This window comes from Podarcis raffonei, chromosome 11 (genome assembly GCF_027172205.1).
Source record: "Podarcis raffonei isolate rPodRaf1 chromosome 11, rPodRaf1.pri, whole genome shotgun sequence".
Lineage (NCBI taxonomy): Eukaryota > Metazoa > Chordata > Lepidosauria > Squamata > Lacertidae > Podarcis > Podarcis raffonei.
The window spans coordinates 50,305,996-50,329,774 of NC_070612.1; the positions used below are offsets into that span (position 1 = coordinate 50,305,996).

Consider the following 23,779-nt stretch of genomic DNA (forward strand, 5'->3'; position numbering starts at 1 on the left):
CGCTCCTTCCTGAGGGAGGCGCTCGGAATCCACGGCCGGCGGCGCAGAGCGAGGCGGCGCGAGCGGCGGCGGCGCCGGCCTCCCTGCCCGGCTCCGGCAGCAGCAGAAGCAACAGCAGCGGTCGCTCGTTCGTTCGCTGGCTGCTGCTTCTTCTTCTTCTGCCGCCCTTGCGCGGAGGAGGCCGGGCCGTGGGAGGGGCCGCCGCCGCCCAGGTGCCGCCGCCGTCGCCGCCAGCGAAGCCCGACGTGTGCCTCCGCGGCGCCGGCGGCGGGAGAGAAGTTTTCGCTCGGAGCCGCCGCCGCCGCCTTCTCTGCCTCAGCTGCGCGCCGAGAAGCGGACTCTGTGGTGACGGCGGAGAGGCGGCGGCAGCAGCGGGACCCTCAGCTCGCCTCCCCAGCGCCATGGCCGCGCGCTCCCGGCGCCCGTGGCTCAGCGTGGCGCTGGGGCTGGTGCTGGGCTTCACCGTCGCCTCGTGGCTCGTCGCGCCCAAAGTGGCCGAGCTGAGCGAGAGGAAAAGGCGAGGCGGCGGCGGCGGAGGAGGAGGCGGCGGCGTGAGTTCCGCCGGGGCGGGCGTCGTCGGCGGCCGCCTCTGCGCTTTCTACGGCCGCGCGGCTGCGCTGCCCGCGGACAAGAGGCAGCTGCGCCCTGAGGCGGCCGAAGCGGAGCAGCAGAGGCGGGAACCGGAGGGCCAGCCCCCGCCCGCTTTCGCCGTGGCAGCCGCCGGAGAAGGAGACCCGTCGCCCCCGCCGCCGCCGCCTCTGGAGGAGGAGGAGGAGGAAGAAGAGGAAGAAGGCGCCGGGCGCCACGGCAGCAGCAGCCACAACGGCAGCGGGGACTACGCGGGCGCGCCGGGCTGCGCGCCCCGCGGCCGCTTCCTCTACGTCGGAGTGATGACCGCGCAGAAGTACCTGGGCAGCCGCGCGCTGGCGGCGCAGCGGACGTGGGCCGCCTCCATCCCCGGCCGGGTGGAGTTCTTCTCCAGCCAAGGCTCGGTGCCTCCGGCCGCCACGAGAGGGGAGCGGCCGCTACCCGTGGTCGCCTTGCCCGGCGTGGACGACTCGTACCCGCCGCAGAAGAAGTCCTTCATGATGCTCAAGTACATGCACGACCACTACCTGGACGCCTACGAGTGGTTCATGCGCGCCGACGACGACGTCTACATCAAAGGTGAAAAGGGGAGGGATGGAGAGGGGCGCCCTGTTTCACAAAGTAAAAGCCAGGACACCCCAAAAGTTGTTGAGTGTGGGTTTTTTTAGGAAGACCCGAAATTGATGAGCTTCTTTTTAAAGGAAACCCCCAAAAGTTGTTGAGTTTTTTAAAGACAAAACCCAAAAGTTGCTGAGTTTCCACCCAAAAATGATTTTTTGATTGACTTTGGAAATCCCCCCTCCCAAGTCAATTCCGCCTTTGAAATCTCGGTCATGTCTTTGAAAATCTAGACGTTATGGCTGCCCCATATTTTTATAAACATGAAATTTATAATGCAAGTTGCATGTTCTTTGGAGCAAGTGTGAAATAGATTTGTCATATGGCCTGCTAAATGATGCTCAAGTTGTTTTCTGGGTGCAGTGTTAAAACACTTGAAGGTATGGCAGCCCTTTGGATGGATGGCGGGGCTGAAGGGCTGAGCCCCGGGACTTGCTACTGACGTTTCCCGGGTTTTTAAGCTCTGAACAACCATGTGAAGTATGGTGAAACAAGGCGGACCTGGCATGGGCAAAGTGCATGGGCGCACCACTGAGAAAGTCTCGGTAGATGCCTGCATGTGTGAAACTGTAGACCACCAGGCCTTCTGGGCATGCAAGAGTGGAGACTCGATGCCACTCATTTTAGGAGTTGCACTGGAGCGGCGTCTTACACGTGTCCTGCAATCCTGAGCATTAGGGCAGTGATGTTCCCCACTGACCTCAGTGCAAACATGAATAGGATTGTGCTGCAGCCCATAGGTGCTGGTGCCCAGGGTGCCCGAGTACCCACCAAATTCCCCATGAAGGGGTTGGGCAAATTTCAGTGCCAGGCCCATTCACACTGCATGGCAACCTACAAGTGATTAAGAGTAGCACCTATCCTATTCAGGCCCTTTCTCCAGTTGGCTTACCTTGCAGAGTTGTCAAAAAGGGACACACTGAGATGTATTTCTTTTTTTGCAAAGCTGAGTTTGTTACATCAGGTTTCAACAAGTTGGTTAGAATCTCAGGTGCTTTGGGTAGCTTTCTGCTGCATCCTACCTGCAATAAATAACTTGGAAAGTTATGCCATTTAATGACCCCTTTTTAAAACAGAAGTGAGTGTGGCAGCATGGCTGGCTTCCTAGATCTCTAGTGGTTTTGTTGAGCACACACCTGCCTGTGCAGGTCCCTGCCCCACCTTCCAAACTCCAGGACTTTGCTTAGACCTGTCAGTGTTTGTCAGAGTTTTAGGCTCTGTTTTTCCTCTGGCCGAGAGCCCATCTTGTGGAAGACTCTTAAGTCACCTGCAATGTGGGATGAAAAGAAACAAATTAAGTCTTCCCTCTGGCCTTAATTGATAGAAATGCAGACATTCACTTATTATTTCTACAAATTTGGAGTTTTACCTGCATTAACATATTATCAAGAGCAGTGATGTTCACAGTAAATGTTCTGAAGTACTGTAGTCACAGAAACTGTGGCTTGCTTGAAAGTGTGATGGGAGACCTGTGGCAACAACCAGGAAGCTTTAGGACTATTTTGTTGTATATTATTATTAGACTATTATAAAAGTTATACTGGTAGAAGGTGGGTGAGTTGGATTTCTTCCTAGCAGTATACGCAGTCTGATGTGGTATTTAATTGCATGAAAGCTTTTATGGCTTGCAGCTTGTTAAGGATTTGCAGGTTTGCGATGAGTTCCAGCAGAACAGCTGGAATCCAGTGCTTAAGGATAAAGACAAACCAGTTTATAGTCTCAGAAAGTTTTGCAAGGTGAAGCTGGAAGTGGACGGAGAAAGTTGTAGGATGCATATACATTGATGTGACAGGCTGAAGGGAGGAGAAGTTAACAAGGCAAGAGGCTGAAAGTGCAAGGAATAATTCATGCCAATAACTGGGTGTAAAACAAGATTATGATGCTTCATCCATACATAATCTATTCTCTTTTTTTAGATTTAGAAAGCGTAGCCTATATTTTTGTACTCAGCCACATGTAAACATTTATTTAATGTCATTAACAACAAATGCTGGAATTATCTTTCAATTCTTTGCTTATTTTCAAGATCACTTGGCATGTTGTGCGAGTGACATGTTGAGATCCTGGTGTCCATAGCTCTGTGGGCAATGCAGAAAGGAGCATGTGTTTCAGAAGTAATGTGCTTGTCAGCATAATAGTTTCCTCCATCCATAAGTAGTAAGGAATGTTGATAACATTTCCTTTTAGAAATAAGATTGAAGTGTTCACTTAAGTCCCTGATTTGGTTAAAAAGTTCTTAGTTTCACTTAAGTAACTGTTTATGCATTACAGAGACAGCAAATGGTCAAAGTGCGATCATCCAGATGTTATTGGTTTCATATTTCTGCATTGCACTGGTTACCAGTGTTGTTCTTTAGTTGGAACTTTCTTTAAGTTACAAGGCAAAAGGAATTGACCGGTCTCAAGACTTTTCAAGGAATATCAATATCAGTTATGGAACCAAGGCATCTTTTTGCTCAACTCTGCCCTTTAGTGATCTCTGTGACCAACTGGGAATATAGCCTTCTAGGAACACAATCACAGTTCAATATGTCTTGGGCTGCAACCCTAGACTCATTTACTGGTAGTAAAGCACATAGAACCTAGTGGAGCTTACATTTGAGTTAATCACGAGTTAACAAAAAGGTCCTGAAACCTGTCAAATGTTGTCCAAACATAATTGTTCTCTGGCCTCTCCAGTAAAAATAAATAATCCTCCCTGTGTCAGGGAAAAAGGGCGGGAGATAAACAATCTAGTTTACATGGTGTGAAATAAAATGCAGGGGAGATGTTAATTTAGGGTTGATAGGAATTCAGCATTGTTTTTTAGTATGCTACAGTTGAATTTCTTGCATCACTCAGCTTTGCAACCTAAGGGTGGCAGTCCATCCTCATCTTACCCTTTGTAAGTATACAGGTAGCATTACATGTTGGTTATCCACTGCTGTCCTTTTTAACTTAGGAACTGGAATGCAAACGCTTTGGTTCTTTAATGACTTTAAATATTTTTTTGCCCCCGTTTTAAAATGTAAGGAAGATAAAAGTAAAAAATTGCAAAGTATATGTTATGTTGTTGCTTAATTCAGTGCATTTTTGTTGTTGTTCACAATCTTTCCCCCTCTTCAGCTCTTAATAGAGATAGGCAACTTGTCACATTCCTGGTCTGGGTTTGCAGCAGGGCATTGTGGAAAGCCTTTATACAGATTCATCAGGACAGAATCTGCCTGCACAAGTACCCTCCCTTTGTGCACATTGCTGATGTGCTTCCAGGTGCACATCTCTACGTGCATTAGGATGCTTACCTGAGCCCCACTGAAGTGGATGGATGTGTCGCTTGTTGCAAATGGGGATGCACATCCTTTGAGTGCATTTGGGCTACTGGCAGTATATATGTTTTATTATTGTAAATCCAGAGAGTATGTTGCTTGAGTGGAGAAATTTTAAAGCAGTGCTCAAGGTTTTGCAGTACTTCCTTAAGAAACTCAAGTCCATTGATTTCATTGGGTATGTTCTGAGTATGGCTAAGGTTGGATGTCACACACTGTTATTATGTAGCAAATAATGGTCAATATTACCAGTGATGTTAAGAGACTGTGAAAATTGGTAATGAAGCAGATCAATCTGAGTTACACTGCAAAAAGAATAAAAATCATTTAATTGTGCATTGTGATAATATCTCTCTCTCGCTCTATATATAAACAAACAAACAATGGCCTTTGTTACAAGTGTCAGTTTTCAAGTTAACATATTCAGCCATGCAAGTGCAGGGGAACGTACTTATTGACAATTCAAATTGCTTTCTACACCAAGGTTAAACTTTTTAATAATAATAATAATAATAATAATACTTTAATACATAACATTGGACTCTGCAGCTGCTTTCAAAATTTGCCAGGTGCTAGGCACATATTGCACCTGGCTATCAGTCAGTTGCGACCAAGTGAAGATATCCGGGCCACCAGGATGGTGCCTGACGTCTCCACCATCTGAAGGTGCATGCCTGGAGATCCTTGGATCTTGACTGTTTTCACACACTAGCAACACATCCTGTAGAATTCTGCCCGTGATATTCGATCTGCACAATCAGTCCAAATTTCAGGAACCAAAAGGTTGTATTGAAAAATAGACTTTTGAGGCATTTCGCCCAAAAATGGCAACCAGGCATTGCGTTTTGGCAACTATAACTCTGGTTTAAGGAGTCACTGGGTGCCTAGCATATATACAGTATCTGAGTTTATAACACTTCTCTGCAACAGTGACATTGCGGTAGCCTGCAACAGAATCAAAAGAGGAATGGAGGAAGCTGCCTTAAACTGAGCCAAACCATCGAACTCAGTACTGTCTGCACAGGCTTGCATTGGCTCTTCAAGATTTCAGGCAGAAGGTGAAACCCAGTCCTATCTGGAGATGCCAGGCATTGAACCGGGGGCCTTCTGTATGTAAAGCAAATACACTGCTACATTTCATGGCCCTTCCCCTTTAAAAGGTTTTTATAAAGTTCATTTATCCATATAACTATTGCCCTCTATTTTAAACTTAATTTGCACTTCAGTATATTCGATTAGAATTAAATTCCATTGATTTTAGTGGGATTTACTTTAAGGAAAGTATATAGCTATACTCCCTTATTTTAACTTGCAGTATTTTTCACTGTCATAAACAGTGCTCAGCCTTGCAAATATATGTCTATGTCGGCAATTTTAATTTTTTTTTTAAGGTGCATGCTCCAACTTTGCTTGCTTGGGCTCTTCCTCTACTTTTCCCATATTTTTCTTCTGCCACCGTTGTAGTTACTTACCTCCCTTTATTAATTTTGGCTCTAGTTGTACAAATGGCTCACCGAACTATTTTAAGTTTAGGTATGCTTTTCTTCCACCCAGGTGCTTGAATGGCCCCTGGATGCCTAGAAGCTCAACAGTGTGTATGTCATGGTAACAGTCACAAAGAAAGAGAAAATGGGTACAGTTGCATCAGTAACCAAGTGGGGAGAAAGTGGATGGCGGACATTGGTGTATTTTAAGCTTGCTACTTAACTCTTGAATCTGGGAATTAGTTTATATCCACAGAACTCAGAGTTCTGCTTACACAATGGGGCTTTCCCTTTATCCCACTGCAGATCCTGAAAAGGTTGCTCATGAAGTTTGAAATCCAGTGTAGGAGGATGCAACTGGGGGTGATGGAGGTTGGAAATGGTAGGAATCTGATTTCCCCTTGTGTAAGCAGAAGTGTCTTTTACTGGTTCTAGGGACTAAGCCACTGTCCTAGAGAAACATTGACTTAATATGACAGGCAGTCATGGCCCCAGTAGCATGTAGAAAGTTTTCAAAGTCCTACTATCCTTCTCTTCCTCTTGCCTTGGTATGCTTTCATTTCGTTGAAGTGGAAGAGAGGTAATTGCTGTGTTAGTGGAAGAGAGGTAATTGCTGTGTTAGAGCAAGTGATTATAGTTGTAATGTTAAAAGACAGAATCTCTTGATTGTGTGGCATAAACAATATTTCCTCTCCTTTTTCTTACAGGGGAAAAATTGGAAGAGTTCCTTCGGTCACTGAACAGCAGTAAACCTCTCTATTTGGGCCAGACAGGACTGGGGAATATTGAAGAACTTGGAAAACTGGGCCTTGAGCCAGGGGAGAATTTCTGCATGGGAGGACCTGGGATGATCTTCAGCCGCGAAGTTCTTAGGAGAATGGTGCCACATATAGGTGAATGCCTTCGAGAAATGTACACTACTCACGAGGATGTGGAAGTGGGCCGATGTGTTCGGCGGTTTGGTGGAACTCAGTGTGTCTGGTCGTATGAGGTAAGGAAGAGTGGATTAGTAATAGTGGTTTTCGAAGTCTTCCTATATACATAAAAATGTAAAGCTGTCATCACACAGTCCTGATTGGAGGATATGCCCCCATACTGGGGGATTTGTAGTGCCCCATCACAATCCTGGATTTGCATGAAGTCAGGCTGGGGGGTGGGAGAGCAAATGAGAAGGCAGGTTTTTAAATGGCGGTTGAATAAAGGAAACAGAGGGGGAAGTGGTTATTTGAAACAAAGGCAGAGGTGAGAGCTGAGTGAGCAGGGTGGGTTGGGAGAAGTGGTTGTTTAAAACATGGGTAGGCAAACTAAGGCCTGGGGGCCAAATCCGGCCCAATTGCCTTCTAAATCCGGCCCGCAGACTGTCTGGGAATCAGCATGTTTTTACATGAGTAGAATGTGCCCTTTTATTTAAAATGCATCTCTGGTTTATTTGTGGGGCCTGCCAGGTGTTTTTACAGGAGTAGAATGTGTGCTTTTATTTAAAATGCATCTCTGGGTTATTTGTGGGGCATAGGAATTCACCCCCCCTCAAAATATAGTCTGGCCCCCCACAAGGTCTGAGGGACAGTGGACCGGCCCCCTGCTGAAAAAGTTTGCTGACCCCTGGTTTAAAACATAACTGCTTTGCCTCAAGCTCACTTCCTGTCCCTCCCCCCCGCTATATAGGTCCATTCTCTGGTGACACTGATCAACCCACTATGATGAGGGGAGCCAATTTAGACGAAACTACTGTATGTCTGCATAATATACATGGAGCAGAAAAACTCTGTTTTCTACATCCGTAGCTCACCCTAAAAAAAACCAGTTGTGAAAATGTGTACCAAGCTTGAAGCCCTATGCACATTTGATATATGTTTTGTCAAAATTAAATGAAAACATCTGTGTGAGCGTGGTCAGGATCAAGTTATTAATCCCCATAACTTTTCAGCAAGGCGACATGCCTAGATTTTGCGTTGCATCAATGGATGACATAAACAGTTGTAACTTTTATTATGCATATGATCCATGTCTTTGTGCTGGTGGTTTAGTATTGGAATATGCTTGCCCCTGTGTCACTATCTCATTAAGTAGTGAAAAAAATCAATTTAAATAGGCCAATGAAAGAGGTTATGTGCCATGAAGAACAAAACGCAGAAGAGCAATTGGATTTGTGCATTATACAGCAAATTTCAGCTCAGGGTACCCTGTTCTTTTGATTGAATGTATTTTTTAAGTAAAGCCTATGACTTCTAAACATCCATGTTCTATAAATATATTAAAACCAGTATGATATATTAAAATGTAATATGTAAAATATCAGCTTTATAATTATTTCAATGCAACTCCTTAATTGAGTTGTGACCTTTGGGAGGAAAATACTAATTTCAGGAGTTTTTCAGGGCATTATTCAAGAATCTGTTTTGAGCTTTGGAAAGTAAGATGATGTGCTCTTTCTTTATCCAAAACATTTACTTGTGAGTTCATCTTCATTATTTCAGGCTGCAGTCCTAAGCACAACCACCTTGGAGTAAATCTCACTGAATATAGTGGGGTTAACCTGAGTAAATACGTATTTGTTGTTTAGTCATTTAGTCATGTCTGACTCTTCATGACCCCATGGACCAGAGCACGCCAGGCACTCCTGTCTTCTGCCTTCCGCAGTTTGTTCAAACTCATGTTAGTAGCTAACATGTTAGTTAGCTACTAATTCATGTTAGTAGCTAAACCTAAATATGTATCAGTTTGCATAATGTGTTGGTCTTTAAAGTGAGAACGTGACTATTTTTATTTGGTTGGCTGTACATTTACATTTTCAGTGTGCAAATGCTGAAGTACTTACATTGTCTTTAGTGGGCCTTTGCTGAAAGTAATTTAAAGTGAGTGCACATTATTTGCCGACCTTAAAAATAAATCCTTTGAGAAGAATCTCTACTGGCATTTTAGATATATTCTTTTTCATTTCATGTTGACTGTCAGCACACGGTTTCTCTAGATCCCCTGGGATTAATGGTGTAATGCTAAATTAAGTACAGGATTTCACTGAATTTGCAGGAGCATACATATTAATGGTACATAGTTCAGGGGAAGACCCGAAAAGGCTTAAAACATGAAGGCTTTTGACTGTTGGGATGGCCATTTAACCTTGGGTCATATATGGAAATTTCTGAACACACTGCAACTCTGTGATGGAGGATCTTTGAATCAAATACCTGGAACATGCCACAAACAAGACTGATACTCACTGTCAAACATTTCTAGCTTGAAAATGTGACTGTCAGGCAGAGTGGGAATATTCCTTGTAAATGCCTTACTCTTTTGTGTTGGTACGTAATTTCTTCACAGCCACTGCTTCTGTTACATTTTTCTTTGAAATCAGAACCTTGTCTTCCTCAGTGATGCCTGTCAGATTTTGCCTGGTAATGATGTCAGTGAGAGCAAACCAAGCTAGTTCAGAGTGACGACAATTTTGTTACCATCTCTTGTCTCGTACTTAGTTTGCAGCCTTAGGAAAATAGTTCGTCTATCTAATCCAGCATTCTGGTTGCTGCTTTCTGCGTGGCAGAGAATATGGGCAACTGTGGCCCCATGTTAGTCTTAATGTTGTCCAAGGTAGAAAGATGAGGAATGTGTCATTTGTGAGTTGGCTCACTTTTGGAGGTGTTTGCTTGAACAGCAAATTCCAACAAAAGAAACTGCATTGGGATGTCTGTTTAAGAGGGGAGAAGCAGTGTGTTTGTTTTTTTGGGGGAAGATAGGGTTTCAAAATCAGTTTGGTTTGGTATGATTTAACAAACCATAGTTACAGCATAGATCTCCCTGCAGAAACTGCTGCTGTGCCATATAGAGTAGAGTGAATTCATGAAACTGATTTGTTTTTATTTTTCTCTGCAAAGGTAATTAAAAACCATGTTTAGGTAAAGGTTATCTTAGTAAATACCAGGTTAATGAAATCAGTTCATTTTGACTTTCCACTGACAATTTGCTATTACTTATTTCCTGCATCCATTCTCAGACATGCAGCATGACTACAGATATACTATACTATACTAGTACCATCAGATTTCGAGTCCTTATAGTAAAAATACATAATTATGGGATGGTTGGGGCTAAACTGTAGTTTTATAAACATGCTGCAAAAAGGCTTACAAATTCCCTCATGTATGGCTGCAAGGAGTTATGAAACTTTTGCTTCCCTTTTAGATTAACTGTAGCTGGATGTGACATTTGAACCTGCATAAACTGTGGTTAGGCGTAACTGTGGCTTACTGAAATTAACTAACTTCAAACTGTTTTTTTATTAAGCTACTTTGTTTCAGCATGCCATAGTTTAGACTCTCCAGTACAGGATTTGATGACATCTGATCCAAAGTTGGTCTAGGATGAAAATGGAAGCTTCCAATCTCCTTCCAGACACGCTGGAATAGGAGAGATGAGCATATGAGTCCGTCTTGCTGCTGTTCGTTCACATAATGCATATCTATTGTTTAAAGTTCTGTCTCATTGTGGCCATACTGGGGAAAAAATGCAACTATAGAAGCTTAAGTAACTTGCAGTATCACTTGTGAAGCTTCCTGACCCCCCCATATGTATTGTTTCTCTAACAGTTTTTGTTAAATATATGTTAATTATTTCCCATAGATGTATTGGCTTTTCCAGCTGGCTTTCATTGGTATTTGGGTTAAGATAAATTAGTTACAGAACGTAATAGCTTAATATCTTGCACTATTAGGCAAGCTGATGCTTATTTGCTGAATGTGTTGGCCTAGTGAGCTAGTAAAATTGCTAATGAACAAGAACCCATTTTTATGCCTATAACCTAGTTACACAGCAATAGCCTAACTGCAACATAGAGCCAAATATTGCTCTGGGGCTTGTGGACATCACTTGTACGTGTTAATATTATCTTAAAACAACAATTTGGCATTCCTTTGTTCTGTCATTATACTCTAAGGAGTGAAGAGAGTATGTAAACAGAAGGAAAAGACTGAGGGAAGGTGGGTGGCTTTTCTGTCCTGGAAAATGGCATTGATTCTGCTTTGGAGTGAGTTTTGCTCTCCCAGAAAGAACAAGTATGCCATTTCATGGTACTCCTTGATCTATCATTTACTTGGGCTCCTGGTGCCCAGAGTGTTTTTTACCAGCTTCAGCTGGTTCGCCAAAAGTGACTGTTCCTGGATAAGGAAAGCCTAGCCATAGTGAGACAGGCTTTGGTAACCTACTACTATATTACAGTAATGCATTATATGTGTGGTTACCCTTCAAGACAATCTACAACAGGGGTAGGCAACCTAAGGCCCACGGGCCACAAGTGGCCCATGGGGGTCATTTAACTGGCCCACGAGCCACCCCCGAACCGAGCCACCTACTTGGCGAGTCCCTGCGTGCGGTGCGGGAACTCACTTCCGTGGCGCCAGAAATGGCATCTGTGCAGACGCCGGAAATCGTGGGCGCGATCCGGCCCATGGAAGGATCTCCACTAGAGTGAAATGGCCCAGGTGAGGTAAACCTTGCCGACCCCTGATCTTCATTAGTACAGAACCCAGTTGCAATAATTTTCATGGGGGTAGAAAGAGTTGTTCCATAATTTTTTGAAAAATCTACATTGATATAATCTACACACTTTCAAGCCCAATTTAAGATACTTGTGCTGGTCTTTTAAAGCCTTAAATGATTTAGGACCAAGATGCTCTAGGAGAGCCTTTCCCCATCTTTTAGTATCCTGCTTTAGCCAAGGGTATGTTGTGGTTTAACGTAAAGGTAAAGGAGCCCTGGTCAGTTAACTTGCAGTTGCTCTGTCCAGCTTCTGCCAACCTAGCAGTTCGAAAGCATACTAGTGCAGGTAGTAAATAGGTACTGCTGCAGCGGGAATGTAAACAATTTTTCTGTGCGCTCTGGCACTCATTACGGTGTCCTGTTGCTCCAGAAGTGGTTTAGTCATGCTGGCCAAATGACCCGGAAAGCTGTCTGCGGACAAACACGGGCTCCCTCAGCCTGAAGTGAGAGGAACTCCACACCCCATAGTCACCTTTCACTGGACTTAATGGTCCAGGGGTCCTTTACCTTTTTCCTTTTCCTATGTTGTGGTTTCACTAAGGCAAGGTTTTTTGTTTTGTTTTTTAAATGGAATGCTTTTCCTAAGAAGACATGGGTAGCATCATCATTTGTAGGCAGATAAACATTTAAGAATGATTTAAATACAACAATATTTAGTAAGCATAATTTGGACTGGGGATGTGGAACATCAGTTCTACTGCTTTCAAAACATTTCAGATTTCAGGCCAAATCTTGATTTTGTTATTAAGTGTGTCCCTTTACAATATCACAATTTGAAACCACACTGAGGTGAGTGTGCTCACTGTGGTTTGAATACAAACATTAACCATAGTTTGCCTGCTCATACTTCATTAAAAGGAGGAGGGAACTCACATGAGGAAAGAGCAAAGAGCAGTGAAAAATGTGATGCTTCTTTTAATTACTCATTTGTTTTTAGGAATAAAACATTTGTCAGAAATATTGAATGATTAATTACACTGTCAATAGCATTTTAATTTTATGTGCCAAGGAGATTTAAGCTCACTTCTGTTGGACAAAATGGCAGTGGCAGCTGCCAGTGCTTATAGCTTAAAACTGGTAACTTGAGCAAATGTTTCAGATATGCTTCCCCATCAAGAGATGTTATACGGTGGTTTGCAGAATCCAGCTATTTTCCAAAAAGAACCTAGCATTTTTTCATTATAAAGCAGAGGGCCTCCTTGCTTTGAGAAACTTGCAGCTCACATAACTATTGAAGCATCTCCCTATCTTATAAAATGTGACATCTTTTAAGAGTTGTCATAATTCAATAAGGTGTTTAATTTGAAAGGTTGAAAAAGGACACACATAGGAGCAATATTGCAAAAATAATTGTATAAGAATAGATCTGTGTTCTTTGATTTCAAGCCTGAGGTGCAGTGCTAGCAGTCCAAAATAATTTTGACCTGTTGGTGGCTTCAGATTAGTCCTGGAGCATAGATAGGATTTTAGAAACTCTTCAGTATAATCTTTTTTTCTCCCATTAGAGGTAAAGAAGACTGTGATTGTATCTGTTGGCTTTTCCATTTGTAAGAGCATTTTCTCCCTGGATTTAGGAACTTACTCATTCCCCCCCTTTTATATAGAAAGATACATTCTGATTCCTGCTTTCTAAAATAAAAACAGATAGGATTTATCTAATTGTAGGAGGTTGGAACTGTGGAATGAATGCAAAGATTTTCTTTGTGATCAGATGGAGTGACTAGCACAGTAAACGTGACACAAAGTACTTTATTAGTAATTCTTGTATGTATGAAATCTTGGTTTATTACCATGATTTCTTAAGTTCCTTAAGGCAGAATTCCCCTGTTCGGATGTATTTATTTTAATTTTATTTGCAACTGTTTTATACCATCACTTAACCAAGTTCTCTGGGTGGAGGACAGAAAATACTCAAAATAACAAACTATTATATGCCTCAGGAACATAAAATCAGAAAGAATTTTTTTAATCATCAGAAAACACCAAAGTAACACCAGCAACAGAAAAGACTAGTGATAAAGATCTCTAAAGCACTAAACCAAATTTTTAAAAGTTGGAAAGGTTGGGAAAATGGAAAAGTTTTCACCTGGCTCCAAAAAGACCACAAACTAGGCAGCAGATGAGTCTCTCTGTTGAAGGCATTCTAGAACCAGTGTGTTACCACTGAAAAAGCCCTTTTCTTTAAAGCCATTCAATTTGCTTCATTTTGTGGGTGCACCCAGAGGAGAGCATATGATCATTATCTTGGGGTCTGGGCACATATCTATGGGAGGATGCAAAAAGTACCTTATGGTGATACCAAATGAAGGGGTTTTTTTTGGTCTTTTCTCCAAGGCCATCCAAATGTGGCCATATTCGCTAAAGATACTAAATTGTTCAGGATCATTAAAACAAGAAGAGATGGACTTCTTCAAACTTAAAATGGCAAATTCACTTCAGTGTAAACAAGTGTGAAGTCTTAATCTCACTTACACGTTCTTAGGATCTGAACTGGCCACAACTGGCGAGGACCAAGACCTTGGGGTTGTAGTACAAAGCTTGATGAAGACATCGGCTCATTGTGTGTCAGCTGTGGAAAAGCCAAAATCTATGCTAGGGATCATTAGGAAAGGAAGTGAGATACCATAAAGCTGTCACACAGATCTATAGTGTGACTGCACTGTACTGTACTGTACTGGAAGCATAGTTATACAGGTGAAACTAAAAAAATTAGAATATTGTGGAAAAGTTCATTTATTTCAGTAATTCAACTTAAAAGGTGAAACTAATATATGTGATAGACTCATGACATGCAAAGCGAGATATGTCAAGCCTTTATTTGTTATAATTGTTATTATTATGGCGTACATAATCATCTGTACAGTGTCTCCATTCTTTCCTCGAGGAATGAGCCCAGAGTATGGTGCTGGGGGACTCCTGTTCAGTGCCTTGGCTGTTGGCTTGCAGGGTCCCTCCCTCAGGGTTCTGTTCTGTCTCTACATGCTGTTTGACATTTACAGGAAATCCCTGGAAGATGTTGTCCAGACTTTTGGGTTTCAGTGTCACCAGTATGCTGTTGACTCCCAACTCTATTTTCTCCTAAAACCAAGGAAGGTGTGTCAGTTCTGAACCAGTGTCTGTCATCAGTAATGGACTGGATGAGGGTAAATAAATTGAAACTTATTCCAGGCAAGCAGAGGTGATACCTGTCTTTCTTGGGAGACAGTGGAGGTATGTGCCTTTGAGGGTAAAGTCAAACTGTTGGAAGGTTACAACGCTTGCTGTGGTTGTAGAGACTGATATAGGAGAGACATAGTTTGTTGTAGCTGGGGCAGATGAAGGCGTCTGATTGTGCTGCTGCGGATGCACTGTGGTGGTTTTTCTCTCTGCGCTCCTCCCAGCAGTTACTCCATCTCTGGTCACTGCTATGGATGCATGACCTGACTGTCTCCAGACACTGTGGTCATCTGCAAGGGATTTCCTCACGGTGGGGTTGATGTTAACAGCCTTCATGTGACATTTGCAGACATCTTTGCAAGACAGAGTTGGTCTGCCAAAGGGCCTGGTGCCTGAAGCCATCTCCCTGAGGACAAGACAGGCTGTGGTGACAATGATGGCTGGCGAATGAGTACTGATTTTAATCTCCAGAATACAGATTTTAGCTGAAGGAGTGTTATTTTTAAGGCAAACAAGTTTACAGTGGTACCTCGGTTTACGAACTTAGTCCATTCTGGAAGTCCGTTCTTAAACCAAAACCATTCTTAAACTGAAGCGTGCTTTCCCTAATGATTCCTCCCACCGCTGGTGCCCTTCTACCATTCGGCTTCCGTTTGTAGACCAAGGCAGAGTTCGCTAACTGGAACACCTACTTCCGGTTTTGCGGAGTTTGTTCACCGAATAGTTCGTTAACAGGGCTGTTCATAGTCTGAGGTACCACTGTATAGGGAATTTTTAATTACATCAACTTATTCATGTGGATGTGGCATATGTTGCTGTTGTTAACTTTGCTGTCTGGTCTTTGACCACAATAATGATTGATTGATTGATTGATTGCCAGCTCCCTGTAGAGCACGTCCTCGGGGATCCTGCCATCTTCCATTTTGTGGATATTTGGGATTTTTTCGTTTAGAGAAAAGGCCAGTAAGATGCGACATGATATAAATTTATAAAATTATGTATGGCATGGAGAAAGTAGTTAGAGAAAGGTTTTTCTCCCTTAACAACAAAAGAACCTGTAGACATTCAATGAAGCTGAACGTCAGAAGATTCAGGACAGATAAAAGAGGGTACTTTCCCCCCACAAAGCACATAGTTAAATTATGGAACTCACTGCCAGAGGAGAAGGTGATGGCCATCAGTTTAGATGGCTGGAGAAGGCGATTAGAGAATGGAGGAGAGGCCTTCCAAAGGCTGCAAGCCATGATGGTTATGCTCTGCCCCTGCAGTCATGCTTCCATATACTAGGTGGCTGGAGAACACAGGAGGAGAAAATGTTCTTGTGCTAAGATCTAACCCCTAAGTGTTCTTGAGGGTTCCCCACAGGCATTTGGTTGGCCACTGTGAGAACTTGATGTGTACTGTTTATTAATACGTTGACCTGCGCAAAGGTGCTAAAATGTTCACATTTGCCAGTTATAATTTGGGAGGTGTCAGAATTAAGAAATATTTTGACAATGCGCACTTTATAAACCAAGGGTAGCTCAATGTCCCTGTTTTAAAGCAGCACATAATATCAGTTTTGTCTCTTTATCTTTATTTATTTCTAGGTTCCAGCAAATGCTGGTCTCTTGATTTGTTTACTTTTGCCAAAAACACACATATAGTATAGGCTTATGGGGCATGGGGAAAAGTAAGATTTTTTAAAATAAAAAAACCCAAGTATCTGTAGTTATAAATAGAACTATTGACAGTAGTACATGGTGTTTTCTTGCATGAGTATTAAGTGAAACACTGGCAGAAATAAATGTTAAGTTTGGTAGAAAAATATGGATGAAAAATGTGTTATATCTTACTGCAACATTGTGCAAAGCTATTTTAATTTGATTCTAAGAGGAACATTGCTTAGTTTATTGCTTCTGTAAATTAGTCAAGAGGACCACTGGTAACTGAAAATAGTGTTATATTCCTAGATCTTGCTAGCGCAGATAAATATCTATCTCTCACAATTGCAAAATGTGTACTAAGTAGAAACATACAAATACAACTAAGCATATCAAATGTCCAAATTAAATTCTTATACAAATTAAAGTTCAAAGCAACCCTTATTTTAACAACAGTTTTAACTGTCACGAGCTTACCTTGGTCTCTGCAGGGAGAAAATTCACCTAATCAGCTGAATGCCGTATTTGGGATAATCGTGAAAAGGTGGCAGACTCTATCAAAATTTCTGTAAAAACCCAGCACAATAGCAATATATAATTGAATGATTCACTATTGCCATCTCTTCATGGACACATACAATTTTGGAATAACATGCTCTTAAAACAACCCTCAAGTACTGCTGAAGGCAGCACATTAAATTGTGCTCTCAAGAAAGCACTTCTGTATTTTCCCTTGCTCAGGAAAGCTCTTTCATATTTTAGAATAGATACATCTTTTAGGTAAGACATTGTATTATGAATGTTGTGCTAGAAGCACAGTTTGTTGGACCACAGTTAGCATTGCACAACCTGGTCATTTTCATGGTCTTATATAAAAAAGAGGCCCAATTTGATTTTTTTGGGGGAGGGGATCTGTAAAATTCATTTATTTTGACAATTTATATACCACTTAATTACAGTATAGTGTACAAGAAGCTCAATACAAAACCAATAAAAATCAGTTAAAATTATAAAACTAGAATTCAGTTAAAATGCCTGCTGGAACTTTTTTTAAAAAAAGGTATTTAGTAGGTGCCAGAATTTCAACAGGGAGTGGACCTCAGCTGGAGTGGAGTTCCATAAAAGTGAGGCCATGATACTGAATGCAAAGCTCCTGGTGGATACAGGCTCTGCATCTGAGCCATGGGGGTGGGCCACCAACATTGACTCCCCTGAAGACCTGAGTGACCAGGCAGGGATATAAGGGGTGCAGGTGGTCCTGGACCCAACTTGTTAATGGCCTTGTGAATTATTACAAGACCTGGATAGCTCAGTTGGTTAAAGCATGGCGCTGATAATGCTGAGGTTGCAGGCTCTATTACTGTATGGGACAACTGCATATTCCTGCAATTCCAACTATGATTCTATGAAGAACCTCAAACCTGGTTGCAAAATGTATGGCCAGCCAGTGCAAGATGATGAGCGCTGGAGTTATGTGCTGGAAACAGTCTGTCCGCATCAACAGTGTAGCTGCTAGCTGCAGCTTTTTTCACCAGTTGGAGCTTCTGTATCAGGCAGAAGGGTAGCCATAGACCTAGTAACCAAATATATTTGGGTCAGTTTTACTTAAGAATAAGCAAGGGTGGGAAGCCTGGTGCTATTTATCTCATATAGTTTGGTGCAGTTTGCAACAGACTGCTAGAATAGGACTGAAAATTACTAAATAGCTCTCGTGAGGTTTCCAGGGGAACCATGGATTGTGAGTCCTAAAACGATGGCTGCAATCCAACGCATAGTTTTGTGAACGTATAAAACCCATTAAAATCATACTACCTGTGTATGGGATTGCAGCCCTTTTCTGTCTTTCAACTTGCAGTGTTTGTCATTGTGAAAAAGATTGCGTGGTTAGAAAGCCCAATAGATTACTTTGCAAGCAATCATTTTCACACTTGCAACAATACCATTATTTCAGCTTCAGAAAGCAATGTTTCCTGTTTCTGTAATGTTGTTATAGCAATGTTTTTCTCAGTTTTAATATGCACTCTACATAACTAATATATGCACCAAGATGCATTGATGTGCATAAAGAAAAGAAGCAGGATTAGTAAAGCACATTTCCGAAAAGTGATTATGGGATTACAAATCTAAGCATGGTTTTAATCCTATAATGGTCTCATCACCCTTTTGAACCTTTTTGGAAATCTATATAGGTTTAGGAGTTGGGACTTTTTTAAAAAAAAACCAATGTGCTTCTGTTCTTGTCAATTCGTCATCTATTTTCCAAGATGTATATTAAAGCCATAATTGTTTTGCAACTGTTTCCTTTTTTAATTAGCCAAGTTTATAAAAGTGATCTGCCACATTGGAGAGGAATACAGAGGAGGAATGCTTCTAGCTTTCGAAAGCATTGGAAAGAGAATTTCTTGGAAGTATAGAAGGAGAAAGTAAGATATTCACTGGAAAGTCTTAGCTCCCTCCCCTCCCATTTTTAGTTCTTTAATTTTGCAGTAGTGATTCTAAACTATGGAGCAAAGGGTTAGATCTCTCTCTCTCTCTCTCTCTCTCTCTCTCTCTCTCTCTCTCTCTCTCCACAGTTATGATTGCTTATTTAAATTCTACCCTTTATCCAAGAAACTCAGAGCAGTTTACATGGGCCCTTCCCCTTTTATCTTCATAACAATACTGGGAGGAAGATTAGAGATTGTAATCAGCCCATAGTCACCCAGTGAGCTTCATGGTTGTGAGGATTTGCACCTGAGATTCCTGGTCCTAAACGAACACTCTGAGCACTGTACTACACTTGCTATGATTCTGTGTCAGACAGCTTAAATAACTTTTTGCCTGGATCCAGCAAGTGTGATTTTTAAAATGGTCGAATCATGCTTTATCCAATAGAGAGTGAACTGTTTTCTCTCCTCTTGTCTGTAATGCAACTCTTGTCTGGAAACCTATGTCCCCTCTGTGGAAGGTTGTGCGGATCCAGAAGTGGCCTCCACAGTCACTTATGGACTCACGGTTAAGACCGTGTTCATGGAAGACAATCTTACTCAGCTATGAGTGATCGCTACAGGCAAAAAAAAGGATATACAAGATAATTTAAATGGCAAAATTTCCACCCCAGACCATCACTGTAGGATCACCTTATTGGTTTAGTGACACCCACTGTTTTTAGAAGCTGATCAGCTCTCCAAGGCATTCCTAGGAGAAATAAAGGGGACTGGCAACATCACTGGGGAGCTACAAAATATTGGTAGATGAATGTGAAGTTGGCTGGATCATGGTACCTTTGTATGTACATTTGCAGCATATCTTCAGATTGCCTTTTTGGTGTGTGTTATGGATGAAAGCGATTAATTTTTATAACTGCATTACTATAAATGATAAAATTATGTAACATATAATGAGATATTCCATGTTTTAAAGCCTCCATGAACTTGCTCAAAAGGCTTAAAATGTGGGTAAAAAATAATAATTCAATCACATTCCTTTTGTCCGCAAATGGTTTTGTATTTTAAATAACTTGCAGCTGTAGATTTTCCAAGTGTGATTGGTTTTAAAAATACAACTATGGCTGCTGTGCTGCTGCTGTGAAAAATCATGTGTGACCAACAAGAACCCCTAATTTGAATAGTATCTGATCTTATTTATATATAATCTGGTGCACAGATTTGCCTAGTCATTGGCACATTTGCTTTCATAATACAACCAAGGTACATCATGCTGAAATATATTTACTCTGTGTAAATATAGAAGTGATTTTGCATAAACTGCAGAAGAGGAAATTGGGAGTGCATAATTCAGAATATACTAATGAGAATTCATTGAATTGATTTCCTTTTAGCATGTGCATTAGAAACTGCATAAAATGGCAGGTGCCATCTATGTACCTAATAAGCCATGTGCTCATGTTCAAATCTGATGCGTGTGGTAATGGTGGTGGAAGACAAATGTTTTCACCTGGTGCCTAAAAATATGCAAATTAGAAGATGGTATTATTTGCTCCAAGATATTACATCAGGATCCAGGTTGGCCATGGAATTTTGTTGTTGGATAAAAACTGAGTGGTTTTTGTAACAGTTACTATCCTCGATCACATTTTTGAAATATATCCATATTTCACTCATTCATTCTTTATGGGGGTATGGAAGGTGAAAGAATAAGGATATTGGGATGATAAAGATAAAGGGACCCCTGACAATTAAGTCCAGTCGTGAACAACTCTGGGGTTGCGGCACTCATCTCACTTTAAAGGCCGAGTTTGTCCGACAGTTTTTCTGGGTCATGTGGCCAGCATGACTAAGCCGCTTCTGGCAAAACCAGAGCAGTGCACGGAAACGCCGTTTACCTTCCCGCCGGAGCGCTACCTATTTATTTACTTGCACTGTGTGCTTTCGAACTGCTAGGTTGGCAGGAACTGGGACTGAACAATGGGAGCTCACCCCGTCATGGGGATTTGAACCGCCGACCTTTTGATCGGTAAGCCCAAGCGGGACAGTGGTTTAACCCACAGTGCCACTTCTTTTGACTAGAAGTGAACCAGACCAGGATCCTGCCAGCAAGGTGTCTTTAAGGGGGCCTCTTTTGGTGGCATGTGTGGGGAACTGACTCTGCATGCCCCATGACTGTGGTCAATGTTGGGCAACCAAGTGTCCAACCAGCTATGACAATTCAAAGTGACTGAAGACAGTGATGGTGATAGTTACTATAACCATAGTCTACTGGAAAGGGACTGGATGAAAGATCCTCAGATCACTGTTTCCTATGAAAAAGGCAAAAACCTTTTCCTAACCGCCCAAATAGATACCCAGGTTATTATTATTATTATTATTATTATTATTATTATTATTGGCCTTGTTCACTGGTAGCTGACAGAAATCCACAGCAATATGAGAAGTGGATAGATAGAACTTACTTTACCTCTTTCCCAACACTCAGCGACGCAGAATAGTGGAAGATTCTTGATGGATAAAAGGAAATATTTCTGTACGCATGTGTACAGCTAAACTATGGAGGCTCAATGAGGGAAAGGTGGGCCAGCCCTGAACTCAACTTCACTTTGGACCTATTTTTGTAGCTTTAGGAATAGATAAGAGGGAAGGAGTCTTTCTCATCTGCATCAACTAGAACTCCCACACCTGAAGCTTGTCAGCTGAAGAGAGGGGTCAGTGTGGTGATGTGGCAAGGGACATAGGATTTAGAAATTGGGGTGGGGTGCTGAAGCCACATCTTTATGTGCTTCCCTCTTTCAGGCACTGTAAGCTTAGCTTATGGTCAGTGTATTCAGTCAAAGAAGTGGGCTTAAAGTTGAATAGTCCATGATAGAAAATGGGGAAACAAAGGTGCTAGTTTTTGTAGTGAAAGTGTATATATAGTCATACCTTGAGTTACAGACGATTCAGGTTATGCGTTTTTGGGTTGCGCACAGCGCCGAACCCGGAAGTACTGGAACGGGTTACTTCTAGGTTTCGGCACCCACGCATGTGCAGAAGCACGCTTTGCTCACGCGCAGTAGCACCGAATTGCAACCTGCGAGTGCGAATTGCAACCTGCGAGTGCGCAGACATGGCGCTGCAGGTTGCGAACGTGCCTCCCACATGGATCACGTTTGCAACCCGAGTGTCCACTGTATATTATTTTGTAGCCAAAAAGACATTATATTGCTGATGCAATCAATTAGATGAAAATAGCAATGTATCACATCACTGGATTCTGTCTCTTTCTGGCTCTGATTATATTATGGCTAGAAAACTACTTCTAAAAGCTAGTAAACATTTCCATAGACATGGGTTTTTGTAGTGAATAAATGCCTTTATGTGGCAATAAGTATGTTTCTCAGAAGTCGTGAGCTTTCTGGTGGATATTAAAGCCTTATTCATGAGCACTGGCAGACTTCTCCCTCTCTCTTGGCAAGGCAGACACTTTTGACATAAACGATGTGGTTGCCACAGTCAGGTTTTTTTAATAGAAAAAACTGAAACACTATAAAACAGTTTTAGGCACTGGGCATGACTTTGTGCCATGATGCCATAATTTACTCCTGTGACCTTAATATGCATTTAATAATCTTAAATATCCCACCAAACCAAATATCCATCAAAAACAAGAAAGCTGAATCATAGTTGTGAGTATTTTTTAGCGTGATTTTTTAAAAGCTTAGTTGTTTGAGCAATCAGTTCAAAGTAGGTGAAATATTTTCTACCCTTTAATGAGAACATAAGTACACCATTTTTGCATGCTTCAAATGCAGCATACAGAACAGAAAATACTTTGTTACTGTACAAATTAAAATAATGCATGTTGCTCACCGATCTAAGAGGACAGATGAGATTTAAACTAAGTGGAACTCCAGGTTAAGAACCTTCATTTGTAAGAACCAACCTGTTTTCTTCCCAATAGCATTGATGTTCTGTTGTCATGATTCCCAAGAAGCAAAAGACACTACTCAAAACATCAGTTCATGCTATAGTACTTTTTCCATTTGTTTCCTGAATTTTACTTCCTTTGTATGGATGAAGTTATTGTTCAAGGCCTTAAAAAATTCCCACACTCTTGTGGTTCTAAACACACCCTATGCATCCTATAGATACAGCTATATCACCCATGAATATATCAACAAATTGACCTTCCTAGCCCTAGACATCATCTTAAAAAGCAGAGACATCACCTTGCCGACAAAGGTCTGTATAGTTAAAGCTATGGTTTTCTCAGTACTGATGTATGGAAGTGAGAGCTGGACCATAAAGAAGGCTGATCGCCAAAGAATTGATGCTTTTGAATTCTGGTGCTGGAGGAGACTCTTGAGAGTCCCATGGATTGCAAGAAGATCAAACCTATCCATTCTTAAGGAAATCAGCCCTGAGTGCTCACTGGAAGGACAGATCCTGAAGTTGAGGCTCCAATACTTTAGCCACCTCATGAGAAGAGAAGACTCCCTGGAAAAGACCCTGATGTTGGGAAAGATTGAGGGCACAAGGAGAAGGGGACGACAGAGGGCGAGATGGTTGGACAGTGTTCTCGAAGCTACTAACATGAGTTTGACCAAACTGCGGGAGGCAGTGGAAGACAGGAGTGCCTGGCGTGCTCTGGTCCATGGGGTCACGAAGAGTTGGACACGACTAAACAACAACAAGCCCTTGTGCAAAGAAAGAAGGAGTGATAGGGGTCCAGACTCCTTGGTGGATGAAGACTATTAAAAGGGGCCTCCACTTTGACCTTGGCTAAAGTTATAGCAGAAGGATAGTCTTGAGTCATTGGTTACCTCACCTCACCTCACCTCATCTCACCTCATAATCTCAAGTTGCTGTGGGATCCAAGCATCATCAAGAAATTGTGCAGTGTGCATGTTTACTGCTAAGGTGTGTTTCAGTATGTCATAGTCCAGGATGTATGTTGCTTACCCTGCTTCAATGTATGCAGGAAGAAAGACAGGCTATAAGTTAAACACATAGATAGGATGCAGACTGCTTCTCTTAGT

At 42.0% G+C, this 23,779-nt stretch overlaps 1 protein-coding gene across 1 annotated transcript in view; it reads left to right on the forward strand.

The window, feature by feature from the left end:
* Positions 1-361: 361 nt before the first annotated feature.
* CHSY3 (chondroitin sulfate synthase 3) overlaps positions 362-23,779 on the forward strand; it is a 101,502-nt gene continuing 78,084 nt past the window's right edge. The window contains exons 1-2 of the mRNA XM_053407896.1: positions 362-1,167; positions 6,703-6,986. Of these exons, the coding sequence (XP_053263871.1) occupies positions 402-1,167; positions 6,703-6,986 (1,050 nt within the window). The 5' untranslated portion in view covers positions 362-401. The remainder of the gene's footprint in view (positions 1,168-6,702; positions 6,987-23,779) is intronic.